Source organism: Thamnophis elegans, chromosome 1, assembly GCF_009769535.1.
Source record: "Thamnophis elegans isolate rThaEle1 chromosome 1, rThaEle1.pri, whole genome shotgun sequence".
Lineage (NCBI taxonomy): Eukaryota > Metazoa > Chordata > Lepidosauria > Squamata > Colubridae > Thamnophis > Thamnophis elegans.
In genome coordinates, this window is record NC_045541.1 from 109,863,529 (window position 1) to 109,887,917 (window position 24,389).

Sequence of the window (24,389 nt, forward strand, 5' to 3'; positions counted from 1 at the left end):
GGATTGAATTCTGATAGAAGGTAGTGGAGAAAGGGAAACATCTGTGATGTTTTCTCTAGGACTTTCCTTGAAAGGTGTATTGGAGCTGGTCTTTACCTTTAAAGAACAGCATATCGTTGGAACAATGCTTCTGATTCTTGATACCTTAAAATGAATGGATTTTAACTCCTGAATTCCCCAGGTAGCATGGCTCTAGGCATTACCTAGTCACACATCTTTAAATTGCTAAGATTGAGAAACACTTCACTGCAATTATGCTGGAAGAGGATAATTATAAGAGTTCTAATGCTGGTATGCTGCTTTGGGAAAGTACTTCTGAATAAAAGTAAGCATTCAGTGATTTACAAGAATGATAAACTGTAAAATTGCAACTCAAAGCATTCTTTGAATGTGATTCATGGCAAAGCTTTAAGAAAATATGATAAGCATAAACAGATTTATCAGTTGTCTTTTTAAAATGAATTATGGGTTATTCCATTTCATTTTAATACAAAATTCTGTACCTAAACAACAAGAATTCATTCTTTGAAAAGTCTGTCTTTTGCCTTCCCCAAATTACCTTTTTTGTCAAGAACATAAAATTAAGCTACAATTTATTGGTTATGTATTTATCCTGGGGATAGGATTTTAAAGACAAGTATATTATCTATTGGTCTATATATTAACCCTGGATTATTATAAATACTTGCTTAGTGTTCATAACTGAACTGCCACATAACAAGATTATTAAACAGTTCTGCTTTAATTAATCTAAAATTGAATCAAATTACATGAATTTAAGATTTGAACAGTAGACTCAGTTTGGTTTTTTTTGTTTGGATTTTGATTGCTTCCTGACTATTGTATCATTTATATATGTGTATACACCCACACACCCACACATGCATAAGTTGCTAATTGTATGTCATCCAGAATAGTATGGGAGCCTATAAATTTCATAAATTTTATTTATTTATAAATAAAATGATAAATAGAAAATTAATTAGTAATTGTAGAGGACCATACAATGGATATTAACTGATATGTTATATTTATTTTAAAATACTTTTGTTACTGAAAATTTGTTTTAGTACAGTTTCCTTTTAAAAATACATACTAGAACATTTGCAAGGATGCAGACTTTCCCAAAAGAGGAAATAATGAGGTGAATCTGTTGGATGAAATACAGGAAACATTATTTATGGAGACATAATTGACAATACAAACATCCTGGCAATGTAATCAATGATTTGAGCAAGAAGTTCAAGAAAGACATAAATAATTGCTTTGTTAAAATGTTTTAAAATAGGCATATCACAGCTTTTAAATAAGTCCCCAAGCTTCTCCATCTATTGGTGATGTATCATTTGGGGGACCCATCCATCTCCAATATGTTAAATTATCCCTTTCTTACCAGAGGTTTGCTCATCCCATTTTTAGAGGAATATGTGCTGTGTTAACCAATCCTGCTGAATGTTTCATGAGCATTCAGGTAGCGATTTTTAGAATACATCTTCCAAGGAAGATGCCTAAATTTATGAAGTTCAAAGCAAGCAGGAAGGAAAACTGCTGGTTTATAATGACTGATAATTTGATGAATGTTATTATAAGTTGTAGAGAATTAAAAGCTCTGTGTAGGGAAAATAAATATACTTGGGAAGCTGCTGACAGCATTTTTATTACTGCTGGGTGACTCTTAGTAGAAACAATAGAAGTCTTATAAATAGAAGTCCTATAAATGTGAAGAGAGATTTTCCTCACAGCTGCAGTGGTTGGTTAGTCCATTTATAAATCCATTAAATAATATATTGTTATAGAAAGACATATTATTAAATACTAGTTTTTAATATATTTTATTAACATGTCATTAATATTAGATGGCAAGAAGTAAATGTACTATTACAACTGCAGGAGGAAAAATCCTGAAAAATTGTGTAAAAAAATTCTATTTCTACAATTTATGATAATTCCTGCATGTTTTCATATACTTACTTATTAACTGCCCCTTCCAATGCTTGATTATTAATTTATTATAAGTTTGAAGATGGTTACTAACATGCCAATGGCTGTTATTTAAATTTTTGCAGATCTTAGAGGCCTATAGACTAACTAAGGTTATAAAATATATTTTTAAAGAAATCAGTATTTTTTATAGATAATGCCATATCAGTAGTGGGTTGCACTTACCTTCACTACCAGTTCACTGATCGCACACCTGTTCCATTCGAGCATGGACCTTAACTCATGCTACATGTGCATGCACAATCCACAATCCCTGCGACAACCAGCTGATTGTTGGTGCTCGCGCAATCGCCACACGTGTGCATATGCGCAATTTGCCTTTTGCCATAAAAATAGGTATAGAGAGCGAGTGGGCGGGTGGGCCAAAAGTGCCACGGTACCCGTTTGATCTCACTTGCTCCGGGCCACTTCTGTTTCAGCTGAATCTTGCTAAACTGGCAGCAACCCACTGCCTTATGTTGGTTAGTAAAATGGTTTAAAATTATAAAATTGATAAGGATTGTAGAGGCATCTCCAGCTAGGTCATGGCTGTCTCAAAGGTACTTTTTCAAAAGGCAACTGAACTATATTTTTTCCTTGAAAAAGATGTTTTGCTTCACATCCAAGAAGCTTCATTAGTTCTAACCTTGCCTTTTGAAAAAGCACCTTTGAAACACAGGAGAAAGACCAGATCCCTGAAGCCTTTACCTGCTCATTCCCAAGAGAATGCACTTAGCGTGGTGAGATTTTTGTAAATAGGAGAATAACAATAAAGAAACTACTTTGCTCACACCGTTGTTCTGATTCCTTGCAGCTGGCAAGGTCTAATCCAATGTCTAAAACTGGTAATTAAGCTAATGGTAACTATAGTTTTTTTATATGAAAGATTAAACATTTTATTTATAATTGGCACAGATAGCTGTTATTAAAACGAACACTTCTCCCTAAAAATTTAGTTTTAGTTTTGTTTATTAGAACAGGAAATAAATTTGTGTGTACTGTAATTATAGCAGAACAGGTTTGCCTATAAATGTTCATTTCTGTCACGTTACTTTCACTCTTGCTCAGGCTGTTGGATACTTAGTTGTGGCATCCTATAGTCACAATTGCTGTTGCTGACCTTCTCTGCCAGCTTCCCACAAGTAAAGTTAATAGGGAAGTCACATTCCAACTGGCAAGGAAGGTCACAAGTCACTCAGGTCAGTCTGCCTCAACATGGGCCTTTTCTTTGCTTGTACACACAAGGACCTTCCTTTCCTAAACTGCCCGCACTTGTACACAGCCATGCACCTAGTAGCACCTTCCTTCCTTGGCCTCCCTGGGCCCATGCATGAACATGCCCCCTGCCCTCTTTCCCAGCCTTTTTGGCTTTGCATACACACATCCCACACCCTCTTTCCAATATCTCCTTGTGCTGGTGCATATGCATACACGTATGCACACATTCATGCCCTCTTTTGCTGGAGTTCTTGTGCTCACACACACATTCACCCTGTACCTCCCCACCATCTTCCCTGCACTTGTACAGTTTTCTCTGGCCTCCCTGCAATTATACACATGCATGCAAACACCTCACACCATCTTACCTCAGCCATTCTGAGCTCGTGCCACACTGCAGTACTCCTCCAAATTGTGTGTATCCTGCACTGGGCCTGTTATGGTCTCCCGATTTGCTCTGTGGCACCTCTAAGCTTTCTAACTGGAATCCCCTCTACTTCCCACTTAACGACCAATGTGTCTTGGGGTTACAGTGACAACTGGGATTGGCTGGATTGCTATCGCTAAGCGATGCAGTCATGTGACTTCCTGCTTTACAACTACATCGCTTAGTGATTGCAATCCCAGTCCCTGTTGCCATCAGAACTTGAGATCTGTATTTGGGTTGTGTGCCATTATTTTAAACTGATTTAGATATATGATGTTTCTCTAAATTTTGGTATTCTGTATTTTGTTTTTGGGAGATGAAAACTATATATATATATATATATATATATATATATATATATATATATATATATATATATATATATATATATTTGTCAACATTTATATTTATTAAAATTTTCCTAGACTTGCCTACACATAATTTCTAAAGCCCAATCTTATTTCAATAGAAAATTTAGATTCTCCTCTTCATCGAGGTTTTAAATATCTTTTCTTATAAATATCTAACTATTGTTCCCATTCAGTAAGGTTAAGGTTTGTTGTAAGAATTTCAAGCACCTGTGAAACAGGGTTGGGTTCCGGACGGCTTTACTGCTGGTTCACTTGTGTGAGCACTTTGTGTGTGTGTGCTGGATGTGCACTGCGCATGCATGTAAGAACTCAAAAAAAAGATGGCAGCAGCGACAGCAACAACCGGGGAGCCGGCTCGGGGGTGTGGCAGGCCTGGGTTGCTGCCAGTTCCAGTGACGCAGATTGCCATACCACTACTGGTTCAGCTGCACCGGTAGGAACCCATCACTGTTATGAAAGCCCTCGCACCTCCAAAATTTGCATCAAGTGATTATTTAGTCCTTTGGAGCAGGATTGTGAGTGGTGCAGGGGATAATAGAGAAAGGGCAAAGATTCTAAACAATCTTACTTTTTCTCATTATCCCAGATAATGTTTTGCTACCAAAAAGAGGATCCCTTTTGTTAGCTAATTGGAATGATGGTCTGAAATACATTTATGCAAATGTCATAATACTTGTTTGGTAGTATGAGAGGAACATAACCTTTTGTAATTTCTGCAATTATAGGAAAATCTTACAGTTATTATAGTACTTTTTCATTTGTACCATACTAAAATAATTGTACAAACGTTTGCCATTTTATGAGCTTTTTTTCCTTTTAGAAAATACAATTATCTGGGCCTGGACATTTTAAAGTGGCATTTGAGGTGTTTAGACAAAACTGGTTATCATCTTAAGCTAAATTTCCAGGACACATTTATTTTCTCCACCCACCCCATCACAATAAAAAGACTAGCTTGCCTTTTTATTCCTTGGAGTTGATATCAGTACCGTTCTAAGAAATACTTGGGAATTCAATTACTGGTAAAACTAAGATGTAAATATTCTTTTGTATAGATTTTCTTTTTGCATCCCTTCCTTGTAAATAATAAATTGCTCCTCTTTCTGACTGAAATTAATGGCATTACATTTTGGAGGATGTGGGTGGATGTGTGAAATGATGCTGTGGCCATTAAAATCAGAGCACTTGCAGATTTGATTTCTGATTCACAGAAATAAAAAAAAAATCTATTGCTTTTTTTATAACCTCTGTTTTCTTGGCACTTTGTGTCAAGGTACAGCCCATGAAACATAGCAGACAACTGGTTTGGGTGGGAAGCATGGCACCTCTTGCCTGCCCTCTGTGCTGGAGGAGGATGCATGGAGGGGTAGATATTTGATGGGATGGGACAAGATTACAAATCAGAGACCAAAATTGGGAGTATTCTTTGTCCCTTCTTTTGTTGTATTTTGAGGTGTGTGGTTTTTTCCCCCCCTCCCCGCTTTCTTTCTTTTACTGAGTGCCTGAAGGGAGTAGCAATGTTGAATTATGTCAGAGTTACTAACTCCTTCGTTTCTCTTCCATGCTTTCTCCTCCTGCAAGGAGCGGAAGGTACTTCATCTTCTGCTGTCTTAGCTTCTTAGCCTTTTAAGTTGTTTGTTGATTTCTAGCATTGTGGCAAGTTTTCAATATTTACTTTGAAATTCCTCTTTCTTTTGGTTTAAATAATTGTAGCTTGATTAGTAGTATGAACTACAACATCTCACACATTCCAAGTTATACCTGCTGTGGTGTGCATTTTTATGTTTATATTATTTAGAAAGGATTTCCTCCTTTAGCCTAATCTTGTCTTTTTTCCTCCTGTTTTCTTTCAGGTTTTCATAGAGCTGAATCACATTAAAAAGTGCAATACAGTGCGTGGCGTCTTTATCCTGGAAGAATTTGGTAATTACATTATTTTGATATTAGGTTTGTACCTGCATGGCAGTAACTCAAATTTCTAGTCCTCTCGGAGAGGCAGAGCTGTACCTCTTTTAGACAGTAGGCTTTGTTTGCTAAGATGGCAGAGGAACTAAAGATTGATTGAGGAAATGTTCGAAAATAAAGGTGAAAATTAGTAAGCTTGTGGCATTCTTCAGTGAAACGACAAAGGAAGACTAGTGATTTCAAGGAGACAGAAAGAAGCATTGATCTCTAAATACCTTAGCAGCCTGAAAATTGTACTAATTATTTAAATAAAACTGTTTCCAGGTGTCATATGAAATATCATGTTATGGGAATGCTGTTTGATAAAAGTCATATTCACTGTAAATTTGCTAGTTTTAGATGCTTTGGAATCTTTGTCACATCTGCTATTAGCATGTCTAATATTCTTGAATTTGTGAAATGAATCTTTCTTTTGGCTGCTTGAAACAATTTGAATGAATTGAGTAATTGCAATGTGGTCATTTTTCATGGAGGCAAATTAAAAAAGGAGGTGCAAGGAGAAGAATTTGTGCCACACAGAGTGCAGTTTTTTAAAATCTGAGTAGAGATATTACCATCCTGCATATCAGTGACGTGCGGTGACGGTTACCGTTGGTGAGGCAAGACTGCAGCAGCGGCGAGAAGCAACTTCCCCGGCACTGTGTCCGACAGGCGTCTTGCATTTATGGCGGACATAAACGCGAGACGCCTGTCGGACACAGTGGCGGGGGTGTTGCTTCTCGCCGCCGTTGCGCTCCACCGCCTTGCCCCCCGCCTCCTCCGATCCTGCTCCCTGCTGCCCCGGCCTGCAGCCAGCCCACCCACCCCTCGCCCGACCTGCTCCCTGCCTGGACTCACCGCTCTCCTCCTCCTCCTCGTCCCTGCTCGGTGCTGGGCTGGCTGCAGGCCGGGGCATCAGGATTGTTTGTCGGAGGAGGCGGGGGGGCAAGGCGGTGGAGCGCGACGGTGGCGAGAAGCATCTCAGATGGAGCCGGGACACACCGAAGGCAAGCCGGCACTTCGGCATGCCTTTAAGTGCCGGCTTGCCTTCCGGGTGTCCTGGCTCCATCTGAGATGCTTCTCGCCGCCGTCGCGTTCCACCGCCTTGCCCCCCGCCTCCTCATACGAACAATCCTGCTGCCCCAGCCTGCAGCCAGCCCACCCACCCCCGCCCGACCTGCTCCCTGCCTGGACTCACCGCTCACCTCCTCCTCCTCCTCCCCACTCGATGCTGGGCTTTAAAGGGGTCTCCCCTCCCCAGCCAGCCAGCCCACCCAGCCAATTCCTCCCCCACCACCACTGTGTCCAACAGGCCAGGTGTCTCGCATTTATGGCGGACATAAATGCGAGACGCCTGGCCTGTTGAAACACAGCGGCGAGAACGTCCCTGCCGCTTCCGTGCTCCGCCGCCTCGCCCCCCTGCCTCCTCCGACCCCACCGCTGTGAAGAAAGAAAAAACACACACACACACACCTCACAATAAAATAATTAATTTTTTTATTAAATTACAAATTACAAATTAAATTACAATAAATTTGAATCCCCCCCTCCCTCCGTCTGATCCACCTTTTCCAGCTGTGGAAACTCTCTCAACTCTCCTCTTGTCTGCCCAACGTAAGCGTGCTCAATGTAAGCGTGCTCATAAGGCATGATTGGCTGCTCCCCAATCAGGAGGCGGGAGAATCAGTGCCTCTTTTGTATATGAAAGTGTTCGGTTTTTAACTCCTCCTTAACTTTTAAAAGGCGAACAATTCCTTAGGCAAAAGAGGCCCCCGAGTTCTCTGGCTTCCTCCCATAGTTAACACTGAGAGCAGACACCAAGCCACTGTGACTTTGAATCTGGTAGCAACTACCCTGGCTTTAATTATTTAAAAAAAATTATTTAAAATTCTTCCTTTCCCTCAGGAGACTGGTGAGGCCCCGCCTCCCCTGCCTCTAGTGACTGCACGTCCCTGCTGCATATCCTTTAGTGTTAAACTCAGAGGTGGGTTTCTGCCAGTTCGGCCTGGATTGGGCAAACCGGTAGTGGCGGCAGCAGGAGGCTCTGCCCACCCACCCAGACACTTCTGCACATGTGAAAAAGCATAGTGTGTGAGTGCGCACACATGAGCAAACTGGTAGTAAAAAAATTGGAAACCCAACACTGGTTAAATTGTTGTACAGAGCACATAGAAAAGGCTTATGAAATAGTCAGCCATAGAAATTTAAAAATAAGAAACAGAAGCATGGCTAAAATTCACACAATCACCATAATTTCTTCTTGATTTTCTATAATATCAACCATCCTTTTTTCCACCTTATCCATGAACGTGCCATGGCATTGCCTTTTGTTATTTTATTGTGAGTAACTTAGAGTAATTGATATGAATTATTAGTCCAGATGATGTTTTCTCTCAATATAATTTATATTGTAAGAAAAACATAGAAAAATATTCTGAATTGGTTTCTCTAAGACCAATTTGTAAGGTTCTTGTCACATGCACTGCACCAAGTGTCAATTTACACAAATTTTCACCTGTTGCTTAGGATCAAAGGCTTCAGGATTGGGGCAGTCATCTGGATTCTTCATCAAGTTTGGAATAATATATAGGTAGTCTTTGGGTTATACCCATTTATTTCAGTGATTGTGCAAAATTATGATGGCACTGAACAAATGATTGTTATTACTGGTCCTGAAACATCATTGCAGCTCTCCTATGGTCACATAAACAAAATTTGGGTGCTTCACAACCAGTTCACATTTCCGGATGGTTGCAGTATCTCATAGTTATATTTCCTGCCCTGCGTGAAATACCTCTGCTTCAACTCCCCACACCCTACTATCTTCATTCCCCATCTCTGCCTTTTTGACTGCTTTGTACTCTTCTGCCTACCCTGTTGCCACCCCAGCTGACTTTCATTGTCTTCTTCCCACCTCTGCTGGCCTGGAATCCAGGCACTGGGTGAGAGTACAAGCCCAAGACACATGCAGCAGGATGGTGGAGCCTTGGCTGAAGATGGGAAGGAGATAGGCAGGTAGGGAGAGCTGAATCGGAGGCCGTTCACACAGGGCAGGAGAAGCATGAGGCCTGGCCTAATAACTGCAGTTTGAACAGGAAGTTGCCGTTTCTACGGTAGGTGGGGTGGTCACATGATGCTTAATGTGTATTCTGCTTAGTAATGGAAATTCTGGTTCCAATTTGGGTCATAACATAAGGACTAGATGTAAATGTTGAGTTATTCTATTTTACATTTGCAAAGCAGCCTGTAAAACTTCAGGCTTCAGGCCTGTTATCTACAATTAATTAGAGAAACTTCTCTATCAGGGCACAAAGAGAAAATACAGTATCTGCTGTGAACTCCACATAGGTGTCAGGAAATGCATCTGGCTAGTAAATGCTCAGCTCCATTCAGTTGTCCTGACTCCACCCTGAATTTAAAGGAGTAAATGGTTGTTAAAAGAAAAAAAAATATTGTCATCATCTGTTGCTGTACATTTTTCTTCCATTGGAATTGTTTGCAGGTGTCTTTTTTAATATTACAACCTTTGGGAAATCCTTCTCCCATTAGTTTTTCCTATGGTTGTATAGCAGTTATCATTATTTATATTATCTGTTTTTTGAAGTCCAAAATAAATATTTGGTTATATTTAATTTTAGATTCCCTTAAAATCTAGAATACTGGTTGTCAGAAATCAGATCAGGAATTTCCTTAAAGGACTATGCTTGACACAGCTTGTCCCCAACTTCCTGGCACTATAACTTCATGCCTCTTTCAAAGATCTGCAATTTGCTTTTGGTAGACATTATTTATGTCGTCTCCTTAAGCAAACAGGCAATGGTGGACACAAATAGCAATATTGTTATTTTTTCTTTCGCATTTAAATGAATTGTTCACTAATTTCCTTTTATGAGGAGGAATGGATCTTTTTAAAATAATAGTGCAAATAAAGGGGGGGGGGTGACATAATGCCTCATGACATCACAACACAAACTCAGAATATAGAATAACAAAATTGGAAGAGATCTTGGAGGTCTTCTAGTCCAACCCTTTGCTCAGGCAGGAGACCCTATACCATTTCAAACAAATGGTTATCCAATCTCTTCTTAAAAACTTCCAGTGTTGGGGCATACACAACTTCTGGAGGCAAGTTGTTCCACTGATTAATTGTTCTGTCAGAAAATTTATCCCTAGTTCTAGGTTGCATCTCTTCTTGATTAGTTTTCATCCATTGCTTTTTATCCTGCCTTCAAGTGCTTTGGAGAATAGCTTGACCTCCTCCATAGCTTATGTAATTGTGTCAAGCATTAAGATAACGAATCTAACAACAGCTTTTTGTGGTGTCACTATTGTGCTCATGTCATTCCCCATCACTGAATAGGAATACCTGTGGATACCCATGACAATGAAATTCCTATTCCCTTTGATTGCTTCTTTCTTTCTGAACAAACTGTACCTTTATAAGCCACGCACGGAAATCATCCCATTAGTGTCTGTTATATCTATTAAATTATATATGCCCTTCTGTATTAGGATCTCAAGCTTGCTTTTGTTTCCCTTCTCCCCAATAGCATTAGTGTATAAAGAGTGAAGGCCTTCAACGTTATCAGCCAATAATCCTTTTTATTTTTCTGTAATTGGCTCCACTTCAGCAAAATTCCAACTTTCTATAGTTCCTAGGGTGGCCTTATCCGAAACCATTATTTCAGTAGGTTTTGTCCCCTACTCCACAGGTTCCATTTAGGACTTTCCAATCAAACTTACTGTGCTTTGTCTGAACACATTTTTACTAGTCTTTATGTGGTCCAGTCCTCCTTATGTCTATAATGCATCACTGAGGTAATTTAGACCCTGGCAGAAACTACATGTCTGCAATCAGCACCTAATGTAATAGTTTGTAATTGGTTTAAAAGTGTTTTCCCTTTCCTGTGGAATTTCCTTGGCAAACTCCTTTCCTTTCTATTCACTTGCTCCCTTGAACCTGACTGCTTTATATTCTTCTTAATGCTTCTGTTTACTTCCGACCACCTTTCAATTAACAGCTCTGGTTGCTTTTTGGTCATTATCTATTAGTGGATGATCACTTTTATTTCATAGAAAATATGCGCGATTCTGGCAACTGGCCTTGTAACTAAGTCCAATATTCTCAGCTGTGGTAATGTAAGTTTGGATACATTCTGCATCTCTGTGGGAGGTTTGAATGCAGCTTCTCTATGTCATATCTAACCGGTAGACTTTGATGCCCAAATTTCCAGGGGTAAGGCTAAGACCTTATAATTAGTATAGAGCAGTGATGACGAACCTTTTTTGGCTCACGTGCCAAAAGCGGGGACAGCGCAGGGGGGTTGTGTGTGGGCATGCCACACCCATAATGCAATGTGCATGACCCCAGCGCACATGCACGCATGACCAGTGCTCCCCCCATTTTTGGTGTGCTTTTTTCACCCTCTCCAGGCTCCAGAGGCTTTATAGGAGCCTGGGGAGGGCAAAAACAGCCCCCCACCCACCCCCAGAGGCCCTCTGGAGGCATCAGGAGCTTCCCTGAAGCCTCCGGAATGCGAAAAACTGGCCCCACAGGCAAACCGAAAGTTCAGGAACGTACTTCTGGTTTGTCTCTAGGGCCGTTTTTTGTCCTCCTGAGCCTTCAGGGAAGCCTCCTGAAGGCTCCAGAGGGCTAAAACCGGCCCCACGAGCAAACCGGAAGTATGTTTCCAAACTTCCGGTTTGCCCATAGGGCCAGCTTTTCATGCTCCGGAGGCTTCAAGGAAGCCTCTGGGGGCAAAAAATGGCCTCAAAAGAAGGCCGCAGTCAGCTGGCCAGCTCGTGCATGCGCACTGGCCAGCTAACGGCAACGCCTTGCGTGCCCTGACAAATGGCTCTGTGTGCCACCTGTGGCACATGTGCCATAGGTTCTCCATCAAGGGTATAGAGTCTCATGTTGTTTGAAATAATTTAATTGATGAGATATGTCTGAGTTGGAGTGCTCTGTTGCAATGAATTGTTCCAAAAAAGTAGGAAGCATCAGATTCTTGGCTCTGAAATTTGAGTTACTGCTATGTACTTGTGCTTTAGTTTTATTGTGGCCCCTTCACTATCGCTGCTATGAAAACCTTCATTCTCCAGCAGGTAATGTGGTCCTTCATCCCTATCCTTTGCTAGTACTGTGTATGCTCATTAACAGGGCAAGAGACTGCAAGATGTACTTTTGTTTATTTCTTCTTTTAATCTATTTAATTTGAGCAGTATCAAAAATCAAATGCAATTCTGGAGGGAGGGGGAAGAGGGCAATCCTTTTTCTGAGCTTCACTGTTAAACTCTTGTATGATAGAGATATATTATTCTTATTCTTTACACTTTAGATTTCTTTTTTAACCTTATTTCTAATTCTTTTCCTTATGGAAAGGTTATAGCAGGTATATGTAGTCAGTATAATGGTGCCCTTCTAAAATGATATTTAAATGTCAGATTTTGCATTTTTTATTCTGACTTGTCTTTCCCTCTTAAGGCCACTTCTGTCTGATTTACCTGTTTGCCTTTTGAAGTCACATACTAACTGCAAAGAAATATTTGGGTGATTCTTTTTGTAATAATTTATGGGTAATACAGAGTTAGTCTCAGAATTATGTGATACTAATAAGTAAAATAGTTTCAAAAGATTTTTTTTCCAGTTTTCTGAATTTTGCATCCTTGACCATGTATGGACTTCATATGGATGATTTTTTTTAGCTCTCCAAAATATTGATTTCATATAATATCAACTTATTGTCTCGTTCTTCTTTAATAGTGTCCTGTCATCTTTAGTATGTATTGCTTAATCTTTACTGTGTTCCATTAAGTCTCTGTAGTAGCACTTTTTTCTCTTACATAAAAAGGGTGTTTGGATTTTGTTTGCATTTCCCCGCACATATATTAAAGTCAATTGTTCATAGATTGACTGCTATTTTTTTTCTCTTAGTAGGTAATATGATATTTATTCTACTCATCCTTCCCCATGTAGCCCCATATGATCCGGTTTCCTTCCTAAAATGGATATGTTTCCTGTTTGGTGTTAAATGATGAAGCAACAAAGCTAACATGGATTAACATTATTTAGCAAAGAAAGAATTCAGAATTCTGCTCCTATTTTGGTTTTAGAATGTAGATCTTTTTGGATACTTTTCAACTGTTGGCCAAATGCTCAGGAAGAACAAACCTTCCTTAGGGACAGTTTTATTACACTAAGGGCATTTAGAAGTTGATCTTTCATTGGGAACATGATAGAATCTTTATATGCCTAAGTACATTTACTTCCAGTTTATTTGTGGATGCATTTCATCAATATTAGGAAATAGTTGCTAAAACTATTTTCTAGTATAAGTGGGATAGACAAGAGCCAGCAGTTTTTGGAGGTTGGTAAATGTATTATATACCAAAATTATCTATAGAAGAATTACTAGGATATATTTTAAAAAATCATATATTAGTCAGAGGAATCCCAAATGAATATATATCCTAAAGTATTTCTCACTGTAAATTACTTGTATTTCTATGGACTTGGGTGAATTGTTACAATTGAAGAATATAGAATTAGTTAAAATGTCTTTTTCCTGCAGCTGTTCTATGTTTCCCTTGGACCTTTTGTTACCTTTGGGAACATTATACTATTCCTTTCATTTTTTCCTCTCGTTTTTTGAACTCTTTGTTTTGTCTCTTGCCCGTCCGGTTTTAGTTCCTGAAACTAAAGAAGTGGTGAGCCACAAGTACAAGACACCAATGGTAAGTTACTTACTATGATTTTTTGGTTATTTTTCAAAGGTTTTGTTTTCATGCCTAGCATTCAAGATTTTGAAATAATATGTATATGACCAATTTCAAAAATTATATATCAGAAATATAAGAACTGTAGGAAATACACTAGGCTAATGATTTTAAAGAGTGCAACAGAATTTGATAGCACAATATTTGATCAGATTGCTTGCAAGATTTATGGTAGCTCAAATATTCATCACTTTAACTTAATTAACATGGCAGTTGAACTACCAATGATTAAAAGTTTATTTTTTGTATCTCACTTTTCAAAGTGGTAGGTGAATGTAACTTAATATGTCTACTTTGAGCAAACCTGGCACGTCATGGATTCATTTGGAACATAAATATATTAATAATTCTCACTCCTATGAATTAAGGTTAGAATGCTGGCTTTTATTCCATAGAATAGTTGGGCCATGATATTTAACTTTTTTGAAATTCTTTATTGTATCCATGAAAGTACACCAGAAAATTGAAAAAGATTTATACCCAGCGGTATATTTGCATTATTATCAAATATAAAAAAGACACTTTTCACTTAGCATTTAGAACATATGTACAATACTGTATGCATAAGTGAAATTTAAATAACACTTTCTTTAAATATTACACTGCAATGCAAAAGTACAAAGTCATACAAAGTTACACATCTTTCTCTGAAAAGGATTTAAGGGACAGGTGGAAGGCAAGCAGTAAGATTATATAAAGATTAGGGATCCTTAGTGATCTCTGAGCTTGATTGTTTTCTTGCAGACGTTTTATTACCCAAACTAGGTAATACCAGTGCAGTAAATAGAGATTAGAAGAGTATTTAGTAGCTAACAATTATATTTATAAAGTCATTTAATTAGGAAAAGAAAGATAAGGTCCCTGAACTGAGCAGTGAAAATATTTAATTTTAGAGATGAAACTATGATTACATACCAGCAAAGTCCATGAGAGTTCATATCTCACCTTCTCACCATTCCTCTCTATTTGCTGCCAACATGGGATTTAGCAATTAAATTATATTTGGATTTAGTACAGGTGATTCAACTATAAACAAAATTTACAATTCATTGGACTTTAATTATGCAAGCATAAAATGTGTGCTTGCTTATTCTTATCAGTGATGGAGATGGAGGAATTGCCCACATCAAGACATTATGTTTCATCTTTGCATTTCATCTTATACTTGCTCTAAAAGTAAGAAAACTTTACATCTACATATACCCAGCACCTGATTATCTTATTTTTTGAATGTCTTCTAGGCTCATGAGATCTGCTATTCGGTATTGTGTCTCTTCTCTTATGTGGCAGCAGTGCGTGGGAAAGAGGCAGAAAGCAAAAGCAAACCACCTCGTCCAGTGTCCAGCTGATCAATGTTATTGTTGGAAAACACATTGCCATGCAGTTTTCTCCTTTCTTTTGCGGTTGTACAAGTTCACATGAAAACCATTCATATATGACCCCATTCATTTGAGTATATGACCCCGCAAATCCTCTTTATGGAAATGAAATTTCATAAGCACATTCAGGCCTGTGCTTAAGATATTCTAAGCATTTGCATTCTGTTTATCACCTTCTCTTTTGTATTTAGTTTGTCAAGATGGCTCATATGACACTCCTTTTTATCTCCAGTTGTACTGTTGTTTGTTTAATTTATAGGCATATGCCTTCTGTTTCAGATTTGTTATTGTGTGCATTGTGCAAGTCACTCACTCTTGCCTGGATCACCTACTGTTGCTGCTGTTCGGATGCTTACTTTTACTTCCTTTCTTGTTTTTGGTACTTAGAGAATCCTTGCCAATAGCCCTTTTGTAGACTTCTTCAATCCTTTCCACATCAAGGGTTGGAATAGATGTATAATTTCTGTCATTGTGTCATCAAAGGAATGGCTAAAGATCATACTGCAGGTGTGATTAAATAGTGATCTCATGATCAGTATGCATGTGCTGTACATACTATTTTAAACACAAGACAACAATTTTGCTGACATTCCAGTTCAATTCACTAGTATATACTCATAGACATAAATAGGTTTCTTTATGATAAGTGTATAGAATTAAATGAGGACAGGAGAAAAGCCACCAAAACCAAGACAGTATGATTGGTTTGAATGTATGAGATATTCATGTGAAGCCTGAGTGTGTGCAGTGTATTGTTAGAGATACATCCAGTTATTAAAAAGTTGTAAGCATGCACAAATGTATCAGTAGCACTGTATCTTCTCATTTTATGTCCCTTTAGCCACGTCTTTTGTCAGTCTATTAATGTTCATTTTTAAAAAGCAAAACGTCACTGTGTAATGAATTTTCCCTTTCTGGTAAATTTCCATTTGACAATTGTTGAGTAGGATGAAAATAAAGGAATTATCTTTCTACTTTTCATGGACTTTACTGGACTCTAATGCAAAAATACACCAAGGTACTTGAAGGAGAAAATTTACAGTGGAGAAGAAACTGTAGAACATCTGGCAGACTTCTCTGGCTGATGTTGAAGTACCACAGAAGTGATAACATTTCTAGGCAACATGGCTTTAGGAATCGTTGGGCTTGTTCTGCACAATTTAATCTGTATGACTGTTGAATTGACTGCACTATAAAGAGTGGGAGGGGGGGAAGAAATGTACATATTTCAGTACCACATATATTTATAGAAAAGTGTACAGTTGTCTGAATGTTAAATTAAAATGCAATTAAACCACTTTTGCCTCTTGTGAAATCTTATTAGTATTGCGTACCATGTGCATGACTTCAATTTCAGATAAAACCAAAACTGAAGGAGCCATCTTTAAAATATATAATTAACTCTCATTTGAAAAGACTAGGTAGAAGGAGGGGGCATTTATTATGCATAGATGTTGATTAAATATGAAAGCACCTTAATACAGCTTAATTATATCTTTATTAAAAAAGACAACTGATGCAGAAAATTCATTCATTTGAAGCAAAGCCCTTTGCATTGTGTCCAGGCTGTGTCCATGTGCACGTGTGTAATTGTGTGTATGCTTTTAAAGTATTAAATATTTGTAATTTTAGGTTTTAGAAGAAGGAAATTCTCTTAAGAGGTAAAGTGGGAAACATAGCTCAATATTTGGACTGATTCACATCAATGTAATGTCATAGTGCCTTCAGACTTATAATGAAATGAAGTGCACATTTCTTCTTAACATTTTTCACTCTACAGCAGGTTCGGTAAATTTTGAACAGGCATGGAGTTTAATTGGCTGTAATTTTATATTTGTGATCCACTATGAAATACCATGCAAATAAATTATTTGCTCCAAAACGATAGTGTGGTAAATTATTTAACATTGCAAAATGTTGCATTATTTTCACTAAGTTCATTTTAAAAGTGAAATTATGCATTCTCACTAGTTTTGCCAGCGTTCAAGCCTATCCAGGCCAATGTGCAGAAAGTGAAAGAGATGTGTGAATCAGTTTATAGTCTAGTATGTGTTTCCACTGATAAGGAAAACAGAGCAAGGCTTCCATCCATAACCTCACTTTATTTTTTAGTCTTCTGTTGTAATTTTGTACCACTGCAGCATGAAGTAACTTACATAGCTATCAGTCAACTGAAATGCAATATAAAAATAAAAGCCATCACTTGCACTTATTGCTTTTATTACTTTTTGTTAGATTACTTTGATAAACATTGTATTGGTTCATAATTCATATTATTGTTCATTTTAAGATCATTGTTGATCATAATGAAGAATATATTCTTAGCTTCTTTGCTTTAATTACTATTTTTTCTCTTTCAGCATAATGAATTCTGGCTCTTGCTGTTCTTTCTTTTCTTCCCACGCTGTATATTGTTTTTAGCAAATACTTAGTTACTCACTGGTTGATTATCTTAAGCAATTAGTTGTTTTTAGACCAACTATTTCAGTTACTTTGCCTCTTGCTATTCCTTTAAAGCCCAAGGATAATTGCAAAAATGGAAGCAAAATAGCTTACCATCTAATTCATTACTATGTGACCTTTTAGGTTGTGTCCTCAAAAGTGAGGACTTCTAAGTTCCTTTGTTATCGTAAAATGAATGTCTATGTTTTGATTAGCTTCTGGAAAATATCAGTATATTTATCAGAATTTGATGTCTCTGGATTCTCCTCTTAAAATGGGGTAGGTTGTAATCGTAAAATAATTAGATTAGATTATAGTATTTTAGATTTATACACATAGCATCAGCCAAGAAGTTCATTACCTTCAAACACACCCTTGATAAGCACATAGAATCTGAGCCATTATTTTATGTAGCCTTTGGAAGCCAAAATTTGCACACCCATATTGACTTATTCTGAGTTAGGGATCTGCGACTACACAATCTTTCTATGAACTTTCTTCCTCTTCTTCTTCCTCCTCCTCTTTCTCTTCTTTTTCTTCCCCTTCCTTTTTCTAGTGGCATTCTTTCAGAATTTATCAGTGGTAAAATTAATAAGTTGTTTGCTCACAACCATGATCATGGTTTTTGAGGTGTTAAAACTTCAAGACATATTTTTAAAATATTTCTGTGACTCTTGATGAGCTGAAGGTCTTCATGATTACTGGCAAGTAGAACTGTATCAGCAGCATATCTTAAATTGTTGATCCAAACACCATTTACTTTTAGGCCAGCATCGATGTTTTCCAGGGCTTCGTTGAAAATTGACTCAGAATAGATATTAAACAACAGTGGAGACAGGATACAGCCGTGAACTATGGCGTTAAAATAATCCTTTTTTATGTTACATAAATATAGACCAAGAAACCACAAACAGCCTGGGAAAATAAGTCTAGTCTGGAAACCGAATGGAAAAGGAAAAGCTGTTATTTTATTAATTTCCTTATGCAGAAGCAATGTATTTTCATTAAAGATACAGTGTTGTGTTTGGAAAAGCACCTTTGGTGCTTTATATTTTTGTATCAGTGTTTATAAACTTACATTATTTCCTAAAAGTGCAGGGAATACATTCCGTATGTATTAAAATAAGGAACAGAGCTTTATTACAATTCCTGATCCTGATGTAAAATAATTTTTGAATTGACTTTGAAAAATGGAATAACAGTCACAAGACAATGTTACATTTAGTATGTATGGCAATATAAACCAGACATTTTCACACTGTAGTTAAGAATAGAAGACTAAGGATTGATCCCTTAACAGCACAATTCCATATAAGTCAATTCATAACTGAAAACCTGGGATCATTGAGGCTTTTCTTCAGACTAGTATGTGTCTGATTATATGCTTAATGCAGTACCAGATGTGGCTTCAGATCCACATAAGGAGCACTTGAACCCAAGATCTCTAGATACTTTTCATTGTGTCAGGCCTTTTCTTTCTCCTCATATGACAGCAAAGTTTTGTGCCAATCATTACAGCAGGAGGAAGTTGGGACCCAGCAAGATAAAAAGTGCCCAGTAATGCTACCTGATCCAAAAAGTGGGGTGGGATCTTACTTCCTAAAAGTATTGATAATGGCCCCAGCATTCCCATACATCTTGCTATAACAATCAATTCAAACTAATCTAGTAGGATTTAAAACTCCCTAATTTTTAAATTCAAATATTTGCACTGCAATATTCTTACCTTCTGTTTTCATTATCTCCCATAGTTTGTTACTGAATAAGTGATTTTTCCTAAAGGAATGTGTCTGTGCAGTTCAGCCATAATACAAAAACTTGGTGAATTAGTGAATTCAAAGTATACGCTCAGAAAAATAAAACCCATTTGTTTGATTAAAAAGTGAAATCTACACTGACAAAATCCATGTGTAAATAGACTACATTAAGGGTGTTTAACAAAAAAAAAATATTGAACTCAACAGATTGTTTTGCAGAATTGCCCCGATCATTTTTTTTCATTTCAACTCTTACATAACATTTTTTTTAAAAAACAAAATGAGCAGAAATTGTTTCTTGGAGAGCTGCACAAAGTCATCAAAAGAGGTGCTTCCCAAGGAATGTGGAGCACTTCTGATTGAATTCTTAAAACAGCCACATCCTTTAGAAGGCTTTCATCGCTGCTTCCAAAGTTATCTGCCATAAATATTACATTAAAAAAACCAAAACCAAGTGTTTGAAAAATTACACCCCAGTTGTTTGCATGTGAGGCCTAAGCATATGCACTAAGACACAATACAATGATGCAATTGGTCTCAGTCCCAAATGGACTTGTGTTTTTTTTAAAAAAAAAACAACTGATGAATGCATTTTGTGTGGGTTTCCTGTCTATAGATACCACATACCCTGCTTGTGGTCAAACAGGTTCTACCGTTGTAAAACCATTAGTAACCAAAAATTGCTAAGTTGGCATGATTATAACGGGAGTGGGGATGGGGGTGATATGTGGAAGCTCTTATCAAGAACAACAGTCTTACTAATTGGGAGCAAAGTAGCACAAGAGACTGAAACCGCATCAGGAAATGAATTAATTTCGTTCTGTAATTTCCCCAGCAGCAGGAGTTGATGAGCATTTCTGACATCCAGAAGCTACTTAGGGCTTTGAGGGGCTGACGCATCTCACTGGTTTTTCTTTATGTTGCTGGAATCTTCCAATATTTCCCAGATGTCCCAGGTTTGTTGGGACAAACAACTGAGTTCCGTATCTTGGCTTGCTGATTTCCAGTTGTCTAGAATTTCAGTGTGTTGCTATAAATACCAAAATAAATAAGAAATAAATCAAGACGCATGTTCATGTGTGCTAACAACCCATTTTAGCTATCAATGTAATGCAGTAGATGTGGCATAGGTTATGATGCCTTGTTATTCCTCATCTGCAACTTGTGAAAGAAAAAGTATGGAATGCATAAGGAGACATAAAAAGACAGGGTAGACATAAAGTATGTTTGTTTCCTTACCTTAACATTCCTTTCTCTCTGCATTGGAATTGGAATACGAAACTGCTATGAACCATTGCTCAAAAATCTTTGGTAAAAATGCAAACTGGGCAAGTGATTTACTCATTGCAGTCCAAAAAGATCTGAAATGAGTAAATCACCTGCCCAGTTTGCATGCAGATAAATCTCCATAAGTCCATAGATTTTTACTCGTCTGTTTAATTAGACTATTGAAGTGTTAGCTATACACATCATTCCTCATTCAAGGAAATGTATCCAAAAGGACACTGAAACTGCACAGTTAACCTTTAAAGCAGTGGTATCCAACCTTGGTAACTTTAAGACCTGTGGACTTCAACTCCCAGAGTTCCTCAGCCAGCAAAGCTCTGGGAGTTGAAGTCCACAAGTCTTAAAGTTGCCAAGGTTGGAGACCACTGCTTTAAAGGATACAGACTTAAAGCCTTATCTTTTAGGAAGTAATAGATCTATTAAGTCCTCTTTAGTACCTCTAACATCCAATCGACACTCTATTTCTGCTTCACCACAGTCATTCACCGCCTTGCAGGTATAAACGCCTCCATCAAATGGGCTGGGCTTGCGGATTTCCAAAGTCAACACTCCATGCTTACTGAACATGCGGTACTTGGCATCTCCGGAAAGGTCCACATTGTTTTTGAACCAGAAGATTTTGGGCTGTGTTTTTAAAAACAGAAACAATGAGTCTGAAGCAGAAGCAGGTCATTTTGAAGAGGAAAGGACATCTACTTTTCTACTTGGAGATTACATTGGAAATTTAAGCATGTCAAAATGCATTTTTAACACAAACATGATTGCTTCCTGAAGTATTTCATACATCAGGTCCATCAATTTTTTAAAGTGTTATTTGCTAAATGAGAACTATCCATGTAGTCCTCAACTTATTGTACAATCTCAAATGAGCTCAATTTCCGTTGATAAGCAAGACAATTGTTAAGTGAATTGTGCCTCATTTTACGGCCTTTTTTGCCATAGTTGTTTAAGTGAACCACTGCAGTTACTAAATGAATCGTGCAGTCATTAAGCCAGTTTAGCTTCCCCCATTGACTTTACTTGTTGGAAGTCAACTAGGAAGGTCACAAATGATGATCCTGGGACAGTGCAACTGTCATAAGTACATGTCAGTTTCCAAATCCCAGAATTTTGATCACATGACCATAGGGATGCTGCAATGGTTGTGTGAAGACTGGTCACAGATCACTTTTTTCAGTGCTTTTGTAACTTCAAACTTATTAAATGTATGGTTGTAAGTCCAGGACTACCTGTAGTTTGGGAAATTCCATAAAAGATGGCCCAGAATCCACTGGCAAAAATTGCATGGTGTATAAGAAGCAAAGCAGACATTCTTACCAAACCTTTTTCTTCATGGGGATTTCATAGGTGATCTAGGACTATGCCCAGCCAATTTTCATATCATAATGCTATTCTATGGTTTTCCCTCTTTAAGAAAACATCTTTTTCTATTTCTCTCAAAGGTGATCTACTCATGCTGACTCAAGCCTCTGCTTTTTTAATAATCTTATATAATTCCTAGTCTAAGTTCTTATCCTGAATTGTTAAAATATTTGTGTTTAGAAGCAACATTACCCTTGCCCTATTTTTAGGGCTCCCTTATAAATTGGAATGTTTTCTGTATTTTCTATTGCTGCAATATATATTACATTGCCATACACACTTTAGCATATTAGCAGTAATTTTCCCACTACGATTATGTATATTAAAAATCCAGTGATAGGATACAGTATGACATACCTTTGGGCTTCCTCTGATGGCACAACTGAGTGTTGCATTGTACCCAGAGACTACAGAACGATCAGAAAGCGGATGGGTGAATTTTGGCGCCTCAGAGAAGTCATGCTCTTTGTAGTTAGGTGGTTTGTAAATTGCTCCTGCAGCATGAACAAGAGGTAAGGTGAGGGGATATATAATCATGCTCATAGTTTAAAATAATCATTAAAAATGACCAGCTAAAATATTTTAGCATAGGATAGCAATAGTGCTAAAGACGTTCAGAAGTAAACAAGAATGCAGCCTGTTTTATGCAATTCTCTTGCTTTTCCCCGCCTTCCATGAAACACTCCAATTGCCATTATCTAGAACTCATGAATAACACAGTTGGAAGGGACCTTGGAGGTCTTCTAGTCCAAACCCCTTCTCAAACAGGAAACTCTAAAATATTTCAGACAAATGGTTGTCCAATCTTAAAAACCTGCAATGCTGGAGCACCCCGTGGCACGACATAACCACGAACGTCAAAAGCATGCCGACAACAGCGCGCCGACAACAGCGCGCCGACAATAGCGCACCGACAGAAGCGTGATTTAAGTTAAGGTAAGGTTTAGGGTTAGATTTAGGGTTAGGTTTAGGGTTAGGTTTAGGGTTAGGTTTAGGGTTAGGTTTAGGGTTAGGGTTAGGGTTAGGGTTAGGGTTAGGTTTAGGGTTAGGTTTAGGGTTAGGTTTAGGGTTAGGTTTAGGGTTATGTTACAGTGCCCTTCTGTCGGCGCGCTGTTGTCGGCGCGCTTCAACGCTCATTCGTCTCCGCGGTTTTGATGGCGCGGTTTTGTGGCTTTAGTCACACGCGCTTTTCTCATACGCGCATTTGTGGTGGAACCGGAGCACCCACAATTTCTAGAGACAAGTCATTCCACTGATTAATTGTTCTGTCAATAAATGTCTTGTTCTAGGTTAATTCTTTCCTTGATTAGTTTCCACTCATTGCTTCTTGTCCTGCCTTTAGCTGCTTTGGAGAATAGGTTAACCCTCTCTTTTTTGTGGCAAGCTCTGATCTGGTAGGCCATCGCTGGATTGAGTTTCAGGCTGTTGCCCCTGAGGACGTGGACAAGGCCATGAGAGCTGTAAGTGCCTCCACATGTGTACTGGACCCGTGCCCCTCCTGGCTGGTTGTTAACAGCAGGGAGGTGACACGGGGCTGGATCCAGGCGGTTTTTACCGCCTGCCTTCGGGAGGGGGTCTTTCACCCCGCCCTTAAGGCGGTGGTGGTGAGACCCCTCCTGAAGAAACCATCTTTGGATCCAGCCATTCTAAACAACTATCGTCCAGTCTCCAACCTCCCCTTTGTGGGGAAAGTTGTTGAGAAGGTGGTGGCCTTTCAGCTCCAGCGATCCTTGGAGGAAGCTAGTTATCTTGATCCATTCCAGTCTGGCTTCAGGCCTGGCTACAGCACAGAAACCGCTTTGATCTCCTTGACCTATCAGCGGCTTTCAATACCATCGACCATGGTATCCTTCTGCGATGATTGCGGGAGGTGGGGGTAGGAGGCACTGTTCTACGGTGGTTCTCCTCTTACCTCTCGGACAGGTCGCAGTCGGTGTTAGTCGGAGGGCAGAGATCGACCCCTAGGCCCCTAACATATGGGGTGCCGCAGGGTTCGGTGCTGTCCCCCCTACTTTTTAATATCTACATGAAACCGCTGGGCGAGATCATTCGGCGGCACGGGATAAAATACCACCAGTATGCGGACGATACACAGCTGTATCTGTCCGCCCTGTGCCAACTCAATGAAGCGGTGGACGTGATGAGCCAGGGCCTTGAGGCTGTTAGAGACTGGATGAGGGTTAACAAGCTTGTGCTCAATCCAGATAAGACCAAGTGGCTGCTGTGCTTCCCTCCCACTAATTTGGCAAGTGATCCATCTCTCAGGCTGGGGGGTCAAATACTACGCCCCTCAGACAGGGTCCGCAACTTGGGAGTCCTCCTGGACCCACAGCTGACTTTTGAACACCATTTGTCAGCTGTGACCGGGGGGGCATTTGCCCAGGTTCGCCTGGTGCACCAGTTGCGTCCCTACCTGAACCGGGAGGCTCTCACAACAGTCACTCGT

At 38.7% G+C, this 24,389-nt stretch overlaps 2 protein-coding genes across 16 annotated transcripts in view; one reads left to right on the forward strand and one right to left on the reverse strand.

Moving 5' to 3' along the window:
- MADD (MAP kinase activating death domain) overlaps positions 1–16,392 on the forward strand; it is a 91,777-nt gene extending 75,385 nt beyond the window's left edge. For all 15 annotated transcript variants that reach the window (XM_032227148.1, XM_032227134.1, XM_032227216.1 and 12 more), the window contains 3 exons: positions 5,850–5,919; positions 13,628–13,674; positions 14,958–16,392. In XM_032227148.1, coding sequence (XP_032083039.1) covers positions 5,850–5,919; positions 13,628–13,674; positions 14,958–15,065 — 225 coding nt within the window. In that variant the 3' untranslated portion in view covers positions 15,066–16,392. The remainder of the gene's footprint in view (positions 1–5,849; positions 5,920–13,627; positions 13,675–14,957) is intronic.
- A 4,582-nt stretch (positions 16,393–20,974) lies between these two features.
- Positions 20,975–24,389, reverse strand: part of MYBPC3 (myosin binding protein C3) — a 79,433-nt gene continuing 76,018 nt past the window's right edge. Inside the window, exons 31-32 of the mRNA XM_032213093.1 lie at positions 22,301–22,437; positions 20,975–21,205 (exon numbers count right to left, since the gene is read on the reverse strand). Of these exons, the coding sequence (XP_032068984.1) occupies positions 20,975–21,205; positions 22,301–22,437 (368 nt within the window). The remainder of the gene's footprint in view (positions 21,206–22,300; positions 22,438–24,389) is intronic.